General features: G+C 36.8%; 1 protein-coding gene across 1 annotated transcript in view; it reads left to right on the plus strand.

The window, feature by feature from the left end:
* NAF1 (nuclear assembly factor 1 ribonucleoprotein) overlaps positions 1–3,140 on the plus strand; it is a 60,371-nt gene extending 57,231 nt beyond the window's left edge. Inside the window, exon 8 of the mRNA XM_067551802.1 lies at positions 2,373–3,140. Coding sequence (XP_067407903.1) covers positions 2,373–2,800 — 428 coding nt within the window. The 3' untranslated portion in view covers positions 2,801–3,140. The remainder of the gene's footprint in view (positions 1–2,372) is intronic.
* The last annotated feature ends 14,860 nt before the right edge of the window (positions 3,141–18,000 follow it).

Here is an 18,000-nt window from a genome sequence, read left to right on the forward strand (position 1 = left end):
CAAAAATAGAAAATGCAGCGTTTGTGCCTGGTATTGACTTTCACTTGCAACCTCACCTCTGGAAAAACACAGCACACAGTCTTATCAGCCACTCCAAGACCTGACAAACTTGTACCAACATTGGACTGTTCAGGGCATTACTTTTAGGTGCTTCTTTCTGGTCTCTGGCTTATAGCTGTGTTATAAAATATGTAATCTTGGCTAGCTAAACCAGCCTTTTATTAAACAGAAGGCAAAAGGAGAGGGATAGGAAAGAGAAGTAAAGTGGGGAAGGAAAAGGACCCACGGGAGCGTCAAGTGGTTGACAAAATCTAACATCATAGAAGGTATTCAGGATTCAACTGGAACTGGTGGAGGTAGTGATGTCATCTAGTTCCCTCTCTCTGTCACAGTCTAAGACATCTTTCAGGTTCAGGATAAAGAAGTCCTGAGGTTCCAGGAGATGGTGGGGACAGCAGCCATGAGGGGGAAGCTTGCTTCAGTAGCTGTTGGCAATCAGCTGCTGCTTCTGCTATTTTTTTTTCAAAAGTCTTGTGGTTTTTTTTTTTTTTAATGACCCCGACAGGGAGGTTTGGATGGAATAGTCCATTCTTTCATTATTTTTGTTCATCAATTATTAGGCCTAGTTTCCGACACATCAATTTTGGTCTATTGATTTTCGGTTCTACACTTTTCTTGTTTACCAGGCATGATTTTAACATAGTCCTTGACATATACCAGTAGGCATTTTTACTGGGACTAATTGAGTCTTTCTGTTTTGCTTCTGCACCTTTTTCCATTAACATTTGTTGTTATAGATTGTAACCTCTTATGAACTTACTCACTTTTTTATAGTTGAGCTCATAATTAACTTGTAGGCTCAGTTATTATAACAGAGGGAATGTGAATAAAAATGAATCTTCTGAATATTTTATGACCACAGACATTCTGATAATTTTCCTTTCAGTGGAATGATAAACTAAGTTGTTTGTTTGTTTGTTTTTTAAATGTACATGCCATTTAAGCTTAAATGATCTTGCACAGTGAGTCAAAATATCTTTTAATTAAGGGCTCCATAGCTTGTTTTTTGTTCTAATAAAATCAAGATCCTGATTAAGCCTCTTATGTGCTTACTCTAATAAACTAAATAATTAGAGTTAATATTGGGGATAACATTTGACACTACCTTACATCACCCATGTAGATGATGAAATCAAGATTGTCATACAGCTATTGATAAATTGTATAATCAGTTGCTTGACCACTCTTTTGTTTGGTATGAAATATATTGAAGAGAACAAATAACAAATGTCAGTCAGGTTTATTGCTAAAATTCAATAATAGTATAGTACAGGAAGAGAGGATACTAGTTGCAGCAAAGCCATCTTGTGCGGTGTTAAGTTCACCATACACAGAAGGTGTGCTTGCAAAGTTACACATTTAACTAGGAGTGTTAATCATCCTATAAAGATAGTACAGATTACAAAACCTTTTACACATCACTAAAATCCAACCGGCCAGTTTGTCCCAGTTCTTAAACTTGTTGTTCTGTTCAGTCTTTATCTTTGTTTTGGATACTAATATTCCAGATACTGGTTCATGAAGGTACCTCCTTAGCTTGTACTGGGACAGAACATTAATGTATTTTGCCTTTGGCACATTTTTTATGTTCTAATGCCAAAGCTGACTTCAACTTTGTAAAATGTTATGGTATGCTTAACATAACTGAACAGGATTATAAAAAGACAAAGGCCTAAACAGGCCATATTATTGCTTGAAATATATATACAATATAAAGTTACATTGATACTGTGTGCTTAAAGCATATGTGGTATCAATAATTCACGTTGATAATGTGTGATATAATTAGCCTATAGTTGGTCAACACTGCATAAATACTATCTCTTGGCTTTTTAACTGAGCAAAATGATTTTTGACAGCTTGCTTATAAGCGTTGCAGGCAATGCTAATTGGGTAAATATAGTACCAGTAATCTTAGCAGTGTTCAGTGGAGTTAAAATCTGAAAACTCCCGCACAGAATGAGAACACAAATTTTACATCTTCAGTTTTATATATTTTCTCCTCAAAACAAACTCTTACATTTTATTGTAAAGGAAACCTTAGAGTGTTGTGTTCATAATTTGAGTATCCCTACAGTGGTAAACCAATGAGCATCTGATAACCACTGAGCATAATATATTCTTGTTTTGAATTTAATTGCAGGTTACATATTTTTATTCCAATACTGTTTAAGTATTGGATTTTGGAAGGTGGGGAGAAGACCACGTTTTGTGAGACTTTTAAACTAAGTTGTTTTAAACATAGTCCAAGTTCCAAAATTTGAATATTAATACTTAAAAAAAAAAAAATAATTCTGTGCGTATTTTTTAAGGTGAGAATAATGGAGTTCAACATCAGCCTGTACAACAGCCTACTTCAAATTATTCAAGAGGATATCGTGGCAGAGAGTTTAACCCTGGTTTCTCAAGGGATAGATTTCCTCATCCGTCTGTTAATCCAAGCTTCTCAAGACCACAACTAAGACCTCCACACTTTTACTCTTCAGATCACAGGATACATCAAGCATCTACAGTGTTTCCACAGCCTCACAGACAAGAAAATCCCATGATGCAGCAGTATCCCTTTCCTCCTCCAGGATTTGGACCTGTTGGTAATCAGATGAGATTTCCACCCCCAAATCTAAACATGATGTGGGCAGGGCCCAACATGCCCTTTAATATATACTGTCCACCATTCCCTCCACCCCCACCTCCGCCGCCTGCTTCTCCAAATGGTCATCCATCTCAGTTTAGGCCTTAATGTTAGATGAGTATTTTCATGACTTAAAACTACCATGAGCTGCAGATCCTGGAAAACTGTGGCTTCCCCACCCACAAAAACCCACTTGTGTTTTGTGATTGCTATTTACATTTTGTATGAGGAAGTTTAAATTATGTAAAAGAACAAAACAGATCCAAAGTTCTAATGCTAAATAGCTACAGCCTTATGCAGCACATATCAAACATTCAAAGACTGTGGTATTTCTTTTGATAAGTCCACCATTAAAAATTTGAAATATATTGAATAATGGTTTAACTTTGATAATATGCAGTAAGTTTGAAATATTCCAAGAATTAATAAACATTATTTTTACATTGTAGTTGTCTAGATGTGTTTCTGTAGCAACTTTTGAACTAGCATTTATATAAAATATCAATCTGATAGAGGTACAAGAGAAAATATTTGCTCTTGAGATGAAAATAAGGATATATTGGCATAGATAGCAAGATGATTAGTCCAGAAAAATATTTGAGGGGAAAAAAGCAAATATTGCATGTTGCCAAATCTTAACTGAAAATATTGCTTCTGTACAACTTGTTGAAAAAACAATTCACTACTTTCATCAGATTCTGAAGGCTAGTATTATGCCCCTTTCAAAGTGGGTTCTGTGATGGATATCGCAACTGCATGCAGCATCTATTGGGACAATATTGTATTAAGTTTATGAAACTGGATAAACAAGCAAACTAAACTGAACTATTACTAAGCGCTAAAAGAGAGAATTTATAATCCATCTCGGGCCAAAGTATAGTTGAAAAGGAAACGAGAGTAGTTCTCCCACATAGCTCTATATATCTCAGCACAGGGCACAAGAAGGTGTAAAGCATATGTGTAGATTGAATGGGCACTGCTACTGAAAATCTATCAAGGGCATATGCGCAACTGAAGTGAAGCACCCATAAAGCTGCTACTCAAAAAGGATTCCTTTGACAAGATAGAGGTCATGGATACCTATAGCAAGATATGGAAGTTGGTCATTACCAGCTGAAGATATAAAATACAAGGAAGTGTTGGTGTTGGGAAGCAACTGATATATATTTCTTAGACCTATAAAGAAATAGTAGCAATTTTCCATATTTACATGGAATAGAAGTAAAAACACTCCCTCTTTCTTCCTTCTCTCTTCCACACACTCCCCTTCCCCACTTGAGTGGCTATATTCAGGAGTTGTCATTTCTGTGATGTGCCAGGTTCCTGTCATCTAGGAAGGAAGAGACACTTACCCCTCTGGCTGTATGTATGTAGTGTCCACTTCACACTGAAGCCTTTTTTACAGACTGAGCCGAATGCTAATCAAGAGACTGTGAAATTGACAAGAGGAATACGGGGGGAAACATCAGAGGGGTGTTTACAAGTAAATAAGATGGATTGGGGTATGATATTGTTTATATTCCATCATGTCTGCCTTTCCTTTTTTCCCCTTTTTATGATGTTTTATCTACTTATCCCTTTCCTGTGGTTTACATTACAATCTATAAACTTGTGATTCAAGTTGCTTAGCTAATCATATTTTACTTAGCAAGCACAGATGTGATTAAAAGAAAATATATACAGCTGTACCTAGAGGTCAGATGCAAACATATTTCCACTTAACAAGCAGTTTAGCTCTTGTTTGCTAATAATTCTACATTATCTATTTTAGCATTACTTTTTGGAAAGTTTTATGGCAGTTCTGTAGCATAGCCATGATAAATATTTAAATTTTAGGCCTACATAGGCCAATGGGGTGGGAGGAGGGGTCTTTGAGCCTGGACCTGAGACTGGTCTCAGGGCTTGCTCCTCATGAGCAGCCTGAATTTAATTGCCCTGTTTTTATAGATGTGCAGATCTTACACGTGACCACTGTCTCCCTGATAGCAGAGGCACCAAGAATGACCACTGTTAACTGGAGCAGACTCCCAGCAGGATAGGCAGCACTTGAAGCCTGGGGCTCATGTTTATCACATTCTGGTGACCTGCCTTAACTCACATACAAACCTTAAGTGCATAATTTTCAGTATTGATACATAACTCCTTAAACATCAGTACATGTTTTGCAATGATTATTATGAACAGTGGGCTCTTGGGTTTGGGTAGGGACCTTGCATGCCACCCTTTGGTAAACTTAATATGTGTATATCTGACCCCTGTACATCCCCTCTATACCTCAGCTAGTTGGCACAAAAGGGGTCTGAGTCACAACTTCCTCCCCCTCATTGGCACAAAATTGACAAACATAGGGTCTGAGTCACAACTTCCTCCCCCTCATTAGGGAACTACTGTATAGCCAATCACAATCTCTCTTATTATCCAGGCATTCAAAACCTCATGGCCAACAATCTGAGCAGGCACTTCTTCTAAGATTACAAATGTGAACTTGATTCTTGGATTCTCAGACACATTTTTCTAACTTGGGTTCTCAGAAGTGTATCTCTTTGCAATCATTGTCAACAGAAAATGCAAGAAATTCTGTTTGGGAGGGAGGTGTGGTCTGGGTCATCATTCCATAGGGGACTCACTTCTCATTCCTTGGACAAAGCATCTCTTATACATATCCACACACACCTCTATTTTTGATGGTGCTGAACAAAACCAAACAGGACAAAAGTTATTCTAATTGCACTAACTTGATCCAGACAAGTGTGGTCTCCTTACTTGATTCGCCTTGCTACCCATCTGCTGTTACTTCTGACTATTTTTCATCTGTTATCTCTGAGCTCCAATTGTATTCTCCATCCCAATTCGGATATCCTTTGACTTGAAGATTGGCTCCTTAATGACTCTTAGGGATAGATGTTTCCTGTTTGATGGAGGTTCAAAAGGTCCTGTTACAAAGCAGAAAAGTTTCCAGTAGACCTACTAACCTTCAAAAGTGAAGGAGATTTCATCACTGGTACTGTTCTTGATTATTTATTGGAATTAAAGTCAGGTCTTTCTATGAGTTCTCTCAAAATTCATTTAGCGGCAATTACAGCCTTCAGTGGAGGGATTGTCCATATTTGCCCACCTGAAAATGGCAAAGTTCCTTAAAGGTTCTGTGACTGACAATTCCCTATAATATCATGAATAAAATTGAACTTTATTGAATTACCTTTAATACCTTTGGGGGATCATTGTATTAAAATGCAATTTTGTATATGTTGTTATGGAATTGTATGTATGTAATTTCTCTAAGAGACTGGCTAATGCAATCGCTGGAAGGTATTAGGAACTTCAAAGGGCCTTTTGGAACAATATGTATAAAGTGGATTTCCTAGGAAGTACCTGGATGTAAGGAGAATTCAAATGACCCGCTTTGAATCCACCCCTTTGAAGCTATGCCCAGGGGAGGAAAACCCATTGTTTACTAATTGTTCTGGAGTTTCCAGGAACACTTGTAGACCTCTGAACAGTATAAAGGATGGACTAAGCATGTTATGAATATCCTTGTTCTGAGCTGAAGCTGTGATGAATTTGAAATCACAAGGAAATCCCTTGGGTGGGGTTTGGAAGGACTTCTCTAGCCAGAGCCCAGGTTAGGATTGGGGTGAACCCTGGTTAAGTGTATTAGCACGTGTAGAGGTTCTTTTATTGTTTTTAACATGTTTTCTTTGTAGTGCCTTAAGAATAAAAGAAGCTTGCCTAAAAAGAGCTATGTGGTAAATATAACACCAACTGTTTCTGAAGAGAGAGCAAGTGGCTGTGCTTGGGCAGCTTGTCTCTGCTCGGAATAACACAGTGAAGGCAGGAACAGTGAAGTCTGGAAATGCCTGATATAAGGGAGTGTGATGTGGGCAATGGCTGAAGATCTAGAAGCCTGAGAGTGAGTGCCCTTGCTAGACCACTTAGGGAAATACAGGTGTATTTGCCCTGAACTGTGAAAAGTTGATGAACCTATTCCCACAAATAAGGAAACCCTCTTCTGCATTGGATTTGAACTTAGTCCTCAATTGCCTCATGAAACCTCCACCTGAGCCACTAGCTGATTGCTCTATGCTACACTTATTTAAGAAAAAAGCATTTTGGTAGCCATAACTTCCATCCACAGGGTTGGAGAACTGGGGGCATTAATGGCAGACCCACTTTTACAGTTTTCTTTTAGAGAAAGGTTTCCTTATGACCATGTTTTACATTTTTAACTCCAAATATCCTCTAATTTCCACATCAACTAGGTTATACACTTTCTTGTGCTTTTTCCATAGCCTCACCATTCTAGGCAGGAATCTACCCTCCATACCCTGGGTGTTAGCCTTTTTTTTGGACAGAACCATTCTACGATGTGTCTCTGAGACTTTGTTTCTGAGACTTGCAGATATCAAAAAGGCTTACAATTTCCACCCAAAGACTTTCACAATGGGTTTCCGGGCTGTATCCTTACTTGTTAAGAGGCTGCTAACATTAAGCATCCTTTAAGAATGTGACAGCCCATTTCACAAGATCTCAATCCACCTCCCTGACATTAGTGAAAGATGTACCAGTGACTGGAATTTGCAAAGCTGGGCATCTGTTCATACTTTCTCAAAGCATTATGCCCTAGTACAACCTCTAGGACAGATGCTGCTGTTGGCACGACAGTTCTATCACCAGTCTTACATCTGGCTCCAAAGTGCTCTCCTACAAATATTGCTTGGGAGTCACCTGAAGTGAAGTTTATAGGACACAACTAAAAGGAAAGGTTACTTGCCTTGTTCTTCCAGATATGTTCCCCTATGGGTGCTCCACTACTAGCCCTCCTTCCCCTCTGCTTCAGTCTCTCATCTGTGGGATTTCACATTGGAGAAGGAACCAAGGACAGTTCACCCATACAAGTGTATATATACTAGGTATCAGACACAAGGAGGTGTAGCACACAAGTGTAGGTCAAAAAGGCACTGCATCTCTGATCAAAATCTCTGATCAAAGGTATGTGGTCCACCCGCTGGGGGGGAACACCACAAAGAACTCCAGTTACTGCATAAGGTAAGTAACCTCTCCTCCTCAGCTTTACAGTCTCCCCATTTTCTTTTCTCCTGCCCCACAGAGAAAACAAAATCTGTACCTGAAAGGCAAATACCTCCTTACAACTCTGCTAAATAGCCCATCTCTTGCTGATCTGGTTCAATTGATTGTAGGAAAGACTCTTCCTCAGCCACAGGTTTCTTTCTTCTCTTTTCAGAAACAATACTTCCTCTAGCCTTTTGTTGTTGTTCCGATTACTAATGAACTTACACTACACAGTAATAGGTAAGATCACGTCATTTGAAGGCCCTTTCATAATATTTAGGCACAACAGAATGATTAGATATATAGAAGCCTTCAATGTCTTTGGTTTTCGAAGTTAAAGCACACTCCTAGGGTTAGTTCAATATTTTCAAGTTTGTTGATTAATATTCATGATTATTGTAAAACAACATTGTACTGACTGAGCTACAGAGCTTGACAGACTTAAGAGTTACATGTTTTACCTTCTGTCACTTATGTTCCAGAAGATTTCAATAAATAGGTTTTAAAATTGTAGCATGACAAAATATTGCGAGTTTCTTTTTTGTAGGGAATTCCCTATCTGGTTATAGAACTAAGCTTTCAAGCAAAAGGTGCTGGTTCATCTTTTGTTTCACAATATTTTTGGTTTTACCTTTCTTACTACATCGTGTCCCACCTTGAATTACACCTATGGAGGAGCAGAACTTATCAGTTTTTTGTGTCTGAGGTGCTGAATTCATTTGTGATAGGCAGTCCCATGACCCATGGCAAATTAGACACTTAAGATTTACATATTTTCCATTCCCTCTCTCTTCTGTGAGCAGTTGGTAGAAATTGAACATTTTAAATATACTTCCAGGAATGCTGACTTTCACACAAGTTAGTGCTGGCAGGCAGGGGCTGAGTATCCTGATCAGTATGATCTAACTAGACTTGAGATGTCATATAGGCAGTGTGTTCCTTTGATTGTCGTATGTTATCAGCTTTATCTGTGTTTTTGATACACAAGTGTCTCCTCATTCTTTTAAGTTTTCCGCTAACCTGAGGCTCTATTTTACAAGTGCCCTTGTCTGCTCACACATATGGTGGGCAGTACTGATGTAATTAACAAGCTTCTTGTCTGACTTCTGTCCAGTGGCAATATTTACTCTAATTCTGCACCTCCTGGAAATCACTGGTGTTTATGTGCATTTGGTCTACTTGCCATTTGTCTTGAAAGCAGAGTATGGCTATGCATTCGTTCATAGTTGGGATCTTGGTTTAAAAAAATGTGTTTGCCAGAACATAAATACATTTTTTGTGTACTCTTGCATGGCTGCACAGTTCTAAGGCAATAATCATTGTGAGAGAAAGTAGGAGAGAGGAATCAGCTAGAGACTCCAGCTGGCGGTAGCACCCAAAGCAGTTACTGATGCACTGGGGGCCTACCTGGTGCCACCCCTTCTCCAGTACCCAAAAACTTTAGAACTGTGAAAAGAAACTTCCCCATGCACACTTGGGAAACTAGGACCCAGGTGGTGCATTCCCTCTCCCTGTCATTTGTGGTTTTGAGGGGAAAAAACTGCAAAAAGGAACCAGCTAGTAGGATCAGCTGCAGAAGTAGCCAAAGCAAGGATCTCCAGACATTCAGAAAACTTTCTGCAGTTTTGACTAGACTTTTTCTGTCCTCTGCTGAGGGGCTGGTTGCACCAACCCTCTCCCTCCTATTCCCTCATAGTCTTTTTACATCAGCCTCATTCCATGTGCCCATCTTACCTTCTTCTCTGCCATGTTCCTCTCATCCTTTTCCTTTCAGTATCCTCTCTCCCTTCACTTTTCTTTGCATTTTAACTTATCCCTTCCTAACTAAACCCACCCAAAAACAAAACTATGGAACTAGCACGTTTTCTGTGCTCACATAGTTCACTCTGCTTGTGCGTTATACCCCTTTCCCCACCCTTCCCTCTCTATTTACGTTGTAAGCTCTTTGGGGCAATGATTGTCTGTATAGTACCTAGCATAATAGGGCCGAATTCTTTGCTGGTCCATTAGACACTGCCCTAATAAACATGATTGAGGCTATGTCTACACTGACGGCGGCAAAGTCGCCACCATCAGATCGACTTATCTGGATTAACTGAGTGGTCAGTGAAGATCTGCTCAGTCGATCCAAAAGTCGATGTACTAAAATCACCTCCTCTAGTGGTGTAGTGCTGCATTGATGGGAACGCGGTTTCTGTCGGCGCAGTGCAGTGAAGAAGGTGCGCAGAAGAGAAGCACAGCAGTCAACAGGAGTTACACAAGTTCTTTGCATTGACTGCCGCCAAATCGCCGAGGTAAGTGTAGACCAAGCCTAAGAATAAATTAAGACAATCAGAAATGTGGTGTCTCATTTCTTGTCTTTTTCAGAAAGGTTCATAAGCTTTGTTTTTTTCAGTACTAGGTTGCAGAAAAAAGGGTTTTAGATGCTAACATTGTCAGGCATTTATTTGTTGCGATTAAGAGCTACCACTGATCTGTGTAGTTATCCTAGGACATGGCTTGATCAGTACTGCTACATCAAAAAAAAAAATGTGGTGGCAATGGATTGTTAGATATAAAACATGATGCGTCATAAAAAGAACATAAAACCATGACATAAATGTTCAGAAAGTAAAGAGGCAGATCTTTAGAGAAAGATGTAATGTTTTTCACATCTTGGAAAATAATCTTAAAATGCTTTCTTATGTTTTTACATGTGAAAAGTAGCATCAGGTAATCAGGAAAAAAACCAGATTTGTGCAGTAGCTCAGAAGGAACGACTCTTCAATGTGAAGGCAATAGTTTTCTAAAATAGCTGAAACATTCCTTTTTAAGTGATGAACTGTAAGTAGCATTTACAATATACTCCCAGTCCATTTTTTACACAATTTTGAAAGGCTACTTCTGAGCAGAGCAGAGTGAATAATGGATTTTTCATTCTTTTTGGCAATTCAAAAAAAAAAAAAAAAAAAGAGAGAAATTTCAGGTTGAACTCAAAACAATTTTTTCCAGCAAATGAAAGTCAGAAAATCTTGAGTTGTATTCAAATTAAACATTGAGGTTTGACCTGACAAATTTCCGTCTCAATAATCTAATAGTCATTGGAGCAGGATTTGAATTTGGTCTCCCTCATTTTAAGGAAAAATCATGTCCTGACTTCAGATATGTAAACTACACACATAAGCACCTCTGAAAATTAGGCCATTCATTTATATGTTTATTCCTAGTGAAGGCCCATTCAATCATTTTTACTGGAATACAGTACCAGTTTTAGTAATTTCATATTTGGGATGGGAATCCTAAAGTTACAAGCTTATGCAGGGGTATGTTTTAGGCTAACATTTCCAAATTTATCACAAAGCTGCTGGAATAGATGATTTGCAATAAAATCTCTCAATAATACCCTTTCACTCCAATGAGACATAATTAGAGCAGAGCAGATTGGCAATTTTTCAGCTAAACTTTGTTTTTTGGTTGGAGATTTTTCTGCGGAGAGTAAGGCAGCGAGGGTAAGTCGATTTTAATCCAGTGTGGCCTGAAAATTCCCTAGGTGCACACCCAAATGTAATGTGCTGCGCACACCTATGCTAAGGCACTACAGTTTTTACCATACAGCTAAATGTGGGTATAACTAACTATTTTAGTGAGGAAATAACTAAAATCCCTGCCCACGGTAGTTACAACTTACTGTGGTATTTGAAGTCTCTGTTCTGAGAGCAGGGAATACCACAAATAAAATATTGTGGTAAAATTAAATATTGCAGTATGGCATGTGTTGAAGAGGTACCTATTATGCATAGTAAACAAACATTATTCCTTGCATTAGCTTTTTAATCCTTCTAATTTTATTTGAAATTTTATTTACTATAAGTATAGAATTAACTCCGTTTTGTCCCCTAAAATATATAGAGCACAAAGATTTCCACAAGTAACAGAAGTTTCAAGTCTCATTTGAAGTTTCTAGGATGAGCTGTTCTACTGATGTATAGGAAAGAATGGATTAACTGTGTTCAGAGTAGTCTAAAGTGATTTAAATCAGCAATCAGAAAATCTTGATTTACATAATGAATTTTAATCTAGTTTTGCATTTGTACATTTTAGTTATTTTCCTAAAGAAAGGTTGTCTCATTGGTTGGTAACTATGAAAACATGTTAATTTGTAACCAAATATAGCCTTTACACTAAATTTGGTACTTCTTTTTGCTAACCAGGAGGATATATACATTTATTTAAGCAATTGTATAGCTTAATGTAATGCATTCAGATACATAATTTTTACATTTTGTTACATATGTTACAAAATGGTGAGTGATCCATTTCTTATTTACTAGATAACTAAAGTTTTACTCAGTGTAGTTATAGCTGTGTTGTTCCCAGGATATTAGAGAGACCAGAAGGATCAGGTACTATCTTTTATCACCCACCTTGTGTCTCTGAAATTTTACCTGTGATTTGTATCAAGCTCTATTTGGATGGAAATTGGAATTCAATTTTTAAAAAAACAAACTATATATATCTAGAATAGTTAAATAAAACTACCTTAGATGTGCTGGGTACATAAGAAAAAATAGTAAGTTTATCAAAATATGTTTTGCATTTAAAACTAGCTGATTTATTAAACAAAAGAAGTATCTGCAATTAGTGATGTAAACTTATTGTTTCTGGTCACCATGTCCTTCCGCAATTTAGAAATAGTAGATGTCATCCTCTCACACCTTTTTTTTATTCATAGATTGGAAGAGGAAAAGAGACTTTCCTGCTTTTTCAAGTGCCAGTTTGTTTCTTAAACTTTGAATGAATTAGTCATTGAACTAAACTAGTTGAATACACTGAAATGAAGAAATATTCTGTCTGCACCTGCAAAAGGCTGTCAAAAGCTGGTTTAGCACTTCAGCACATTCTGGTGCCAAGGACTTAGGCCGTAACTTCTACCAGTTCAGTGGTTTGTCTCTCTTTTTAAAATTTTGGCAACAATCTTAATAGTATTTTAATTCATAGAGTACAAAGCCAGAAGAGACTATTGTGATCTTCTAGTCTGGCCTCCTGTATAACACAAGAAATTAGACCTTCCCCAAAACAATTACCTTTGAATTAGAGTATATCTTAAAAAAAAAAAAAAAAATCCAATCTTGATTTAAAAATTGCATGTGATGGAGACTCCCCCAATCCTTGATGAATTGTTCCAATAGCTAGTTAATCTCACTTATATTTGCTTAGCTTCAATTTCCAGCTATTGGATCTTGTTATATCTTTGTCCGCTGTACTGAAGAGCCCATTATCAAATATTTGTTTCCAGTGTATGTTCATATAGACTGTATTCAAGTCACCCCTTAACCTTTTCTTTGTTAAACTAAATAGATTGAGTTCCTTGTCTATCATTATAAGGCATGTTTTCTAATCCTTTAATCTTTTTTATGGCTCTTTTCTGAACCCTTTCCAATTTAACATCTTTCTTGAATTGTGTACATTAGAACAGGACATAATATTCCAGCAGTAGTGTCAAATACTGAGGTAAAAATTATCTCTATTTTTACTTGAGATTCCTGTGTATGCATCCAAAGATAAGATTAGCCTTTTCGTTACAGCATTGCACTGTGGGAGCTCATGTTCAGATGATTATCCACTATGACCCCAAATCTTTTTCAGAGTCACTGCTTCCTAGAACACAGTCACCCATCTTGTAAGTATGGCCTACATTCTTTGTTCCTAGATGTATATATTTACATTTAGCCTTATTAAAATGCATTGTTTGCTTGTGCCCAGTTTACCAAGCTATCCAGTTCATTGCTGTGTGTCAGGGACCTATCTTCTTAATTATTTACTACTCCTCCAATCTGTCTCTTTTGTAAACTTTATCAGTGATGATAAAGTGGTCATTGAGGGAAAAATGTTAAAAATAGCATAAGGCCAAGTAGTGATCCCTGTGGACCCCATTGGAAACACACCCACTCAGTGATTCCCCATTTACAACTGCATTTTAAAACCTATCAGTTAGCCAGTTTTTAATTAATTTAATGTGTGCTATTTTATATCATTCTAGTTTTTTTAATCAAAATGTTGTGCCATACCAAATCCTATGCCTTACAGAAGTCTGTCTATTACATCCACACTAGTATCTTTATTAAACATGTAATCTCATTATAAAAAATATTATTTTGACAGGATCTATGTTTTTCATAAACCATGCAGAATGTCATTAATTGTATTACCCAACTGTCAGCTGTTCCATTATCTTTCCCAGAATTGATGATAGATTGACAGGCCTATAACTACTCTAGTCATCCTGTGTACCATTTTTTAGAATATTGGCCCAGCATTAGCTTTCTTCCAGTCATCTGGCACTTTCCCATTGTTCTAAGATTTATTAAAAATTAAAATTAACATTAATAATCTAGCAAGCTCCCTAGCCAACTCTTGGATGCAAGTTATCCAGACCTGATGATTTAAAATTGTCTAATTTAGTAGCTGATGTTTAACATCCTCCTGAGAGACTAGTGGAATGGAAAGTGTGTCGTCATCTCATGATATGACTACATCATCTGGCTTTTTCCCCAAAATATTTCTATTCTATTTATTGAACGCATCTGCTATTTCTGCATTATTATTGGTACATCTACCACTTCCATCTAGTAATGGAGCAATACTATTATTAGGGTTCTTTTTGTTCTTAATAGACATAAATAACTCTTTATTGTCAAAATGAGGTCTAATATAGAATTTTCCCATGTTGAATGAAACACTTTTTGGGTTAGGAAATTTAATTTTTGAATAGATTGTAGTAATTTTAGGCCTTAATAGATTGCCCTAATTTCAAATTTAATTTTAAATACACCTACTTTAAAAAGAAAAATGTACTTAATTTAAATTAGATCAAGTAAAAAAAATCTGTATCCACCCTGATCACGTTTTATAAATTCTTCTAAATCTGTATCTCCAAAATGTCTCCTACAGAACACCTCACATTTAAGCAAGTATTTGGTCCTCTGCTCACAGACCACATATACAGACTTGGAAGTGGAATTTATTTTTTTCAAAGATACTAGTCACTGTGCGTGTGGAAAGTTTGTTTGTAATGGAAATGAAATCTGAACCTTAAATAGATTACTTGTTTCATAGAGTTTAAGGCCATAAGTCTAATCATCTGGTTATTACAGGCCATTAAAGCTCATCCAGTTATCCTTGTATTGAGCCCATAACTTGTGCTTGACTAAAACCTATCTTCTGGAAAAGTTTGATCTGAGGACATCAGGAGATGGAAAAATCTACCTCTTACCTTGATAATTTGTTTAAATGTTTGCCCTCAGTGTTTTTTTTAAGTGCCTGATTTTTCATTTGAATTTTTCTACTTCAGCTTCCAGCCATTGATTCTTTTTTATATCTTCTTCCTCTAGAGTGAGGGTCTATTTTAGTACCTAGTATTTTCTCCCTGTGTAGGTACTTATACACTTTAATCGAGTCACATCTAAATCTTCATTCTAATAAACTAAATAGATTGAGTCATTTAAGTCTTTCATTGTAAGGCCTGTTCTCCAACCCTTGAATAATTTTTATGGCTCTGTTGCACCCTCTCCAGTTTTTGACAGCCTTTTTAAAATGCGGACGCCAGAACTAGATGCAGTGTTCCAATATCAGTCTCACCAGAGGTAAAATAGGCCTCCTACTCACTTCTCCTGTTTATAAAACTAAGGATTACATTAATCCTTTTTGCCACAGCATTTTACTAGGAGCGCATGTTGATTTGTTTGTTCAGTATGACCATACATCTTTTTTTTCTGATTCACTGCTTTCCAGGATACAATCTCCCAGTCCGTAAATATGGCCTACATTCCTTTGTTCCTAGATGTATAACTTTGCCTTGGTTGTATTAAAACACATTTTGTTTGGTTGGGCCCAGCTTATCAAGTGGGCCAGACCACTCTAACGGCTGTGTCTTTTGCCAATCTTTGTCATCTGCACATTTTATCTCCAGTGATTGTATATTTATGTCCAACCCATTGATGAAAATGTTGAATAGCATCAGGCCTACTACTGTTCTCTGCAGAACCTTCATAGAAACACCCCCGTCCCGTGATTTTCCTTTGACAACTACTATTTGAGATCTGTCAGTCAATGTAGTCCACTTAATGTGTGCTTTATTGATATTGCGTGCTGCTAACTTTTTAATCAGAATGTCACAAGTTACTGAGTCAAATGCCTTACAAACCTTTATCAACCAAACTTATTTAATCAAAGAATGAAAACAAGTTTGTTTGAGAAGCCCTGTTTTTCATAAACCATATAGATTGGCATTAATTATGTTCCTATCTTTTCATTCTTTATAAATTGAGTCAGTATCAGCTTTTCTATTATTTTGCCTGGGATTGATGGCAGGCTAATTGGCCTATGGTTACCTCAGTCATCCCATATGACTATTTTGAATATTGACACAAACTTATCACTTCTTCCAGTCTTCTGAAATTTCCCTGCTATTCAAACTAGAGAGGCTTTTGTTTCTACATTATAGAAGGAGGGAATAGCCTAATCTGAATTACTGAATTAAGCCTAGTTCTAATTGTTTAAATAATCATAGCTTTTAATTTGCTACTATTATGCTATTATACTATATACTATATGCCATTATACGATTACTATACTATTATACTATTATGCACTATTAATAACCTAGTGGTACAGATATCTGAAATCTCCATAGTGTGTTAAAAGTTGGCCTTGCTGTGGAAGTTAATCATTAATCTATTTTCATTCTATTCACTAATTCAGAGGATTGTTCTTTTATTAGTTGTTTGAGAACTAAGGCTAATTGAGGTCTCGGTTGCTGTCATTTTCTCCCATAAGGGAAAAACATTTTGTGTTGTACAATTTACTTTGAAAATAATTTTCTAAATAGTAAAAGAGCACCAAAAAGTAAATAAAACCAAGATAAAAATGTAACTTTGAGAATCACTTTTAACTTCTGTAATTTAGCTCTCCATAGATTTTTTTTCCCCCCTAAAGGGGACCTTTTTAGATCAAGCTGTGCACTCACGCTAATAGAAATGTTTCTGTCACACAGCTGGAAATAAGAGTCTGGCAGTTTTTCTAAGTATAGCTATAATTAGTGATTTCCAGGAAGACTCAGTGGAAAATATTGTGTGGACATACTGCAAGATACTGAAACTGCAGGTGATAACCTTTCATAGTAAATATACATTTCAGACAACAGAGTTAATGTTTTCTTCTATGCCAGGTTCTGGAGGTTTAAGCCCATCTCCACATCAATAGATGGCAAAGCAGTGCAGTTTTGGTTTGATGAATTCTTAACTATAGAAAGTTATTTGTGATATTGTTCATCTAAAATTGTTTGTTCTTTATTTTGAAAGTGTACATAGCTGTAGCACTGTGCACTAGCACTTTCTATGCAATTGCGTGTGTGTAGAACACAGATGACAATTCATTAGAGTGGCTGAAGATTCACAGTAACACAAAACCAGTGGCCCCGCATTCCCACATGGGTAGTGATGGGGCACTGCCCAGCATCACCCTGCTTCTGAGTTGGGGAGGTGGAATTAATCTTTCCAACTGTTTCAGACTTCACCTACATAGAGTATGAACAGTCAGGTTCCTGTGTAGATACAGTGAATTTCCACCCTTACTGAACAACTGATAATTTGTTCCATTAGATGCTGAATCCTAAATCTAGCAAAGAGGTTATGCTGGCTGAAATAGCATAGCTGAAAAATCTCAAACATTAAGTATCCACGTTTGCTTATAGTAAGTCTTTACAAAGGCCATTTGGTTTGTGTTCTCAGAATGGGCATGTGTAGTCAGACTATGGATCCCATTACAAAGCTAGGAACTTCTCAAACTTTAAGAATAAAATGCCAGTTAAACACAGACTAGCTTCCTTGTGTGTAAGAGTGATTCAGGAGATGATATTTTTCTTCTTTTTACAGAAAGTATATATGAGCATATAAAGGTTCGGAAGAATATTATTTATTGAAAATATGTGTGAATTTGGTAGAATTTCATGTCTCTCTTGTGAGGAATTATGTGGAAACAGATTTGGAAATGGGAACTATATGAAATGGGAAAGAGAAAAATGACCAATTTTATTTCAACAGTGATAAAAACATTATACCAGTATAAGAAATTTAAAGGTAATATTGTATTATCTAGATGTAAACTATACTGGAAGGACAGGTTAGATCAAAGATGTGTGGGAGGTAGAGATTAAATTTGGGTAGAGGGGACCATATGGTAGAATTTGAGAGGATACAAGT

Source organism: Emydura macquarii, unplaced genomic scaffold (assembly GCF_026122565.2).
Source record: "Emydura macquarii macquarii isolate MOO-44397 ecotype Brisbane River unplaced genomic scaffold, CSIRO-AGI_Emac_v2 contig_1363, whole genome shotgun sequence".
NCBI classification, from domain to species: Eukaryota; Metazoa; Chordata; order Testudines; family Chelidae; genus Emydura; species Emydura macquarii.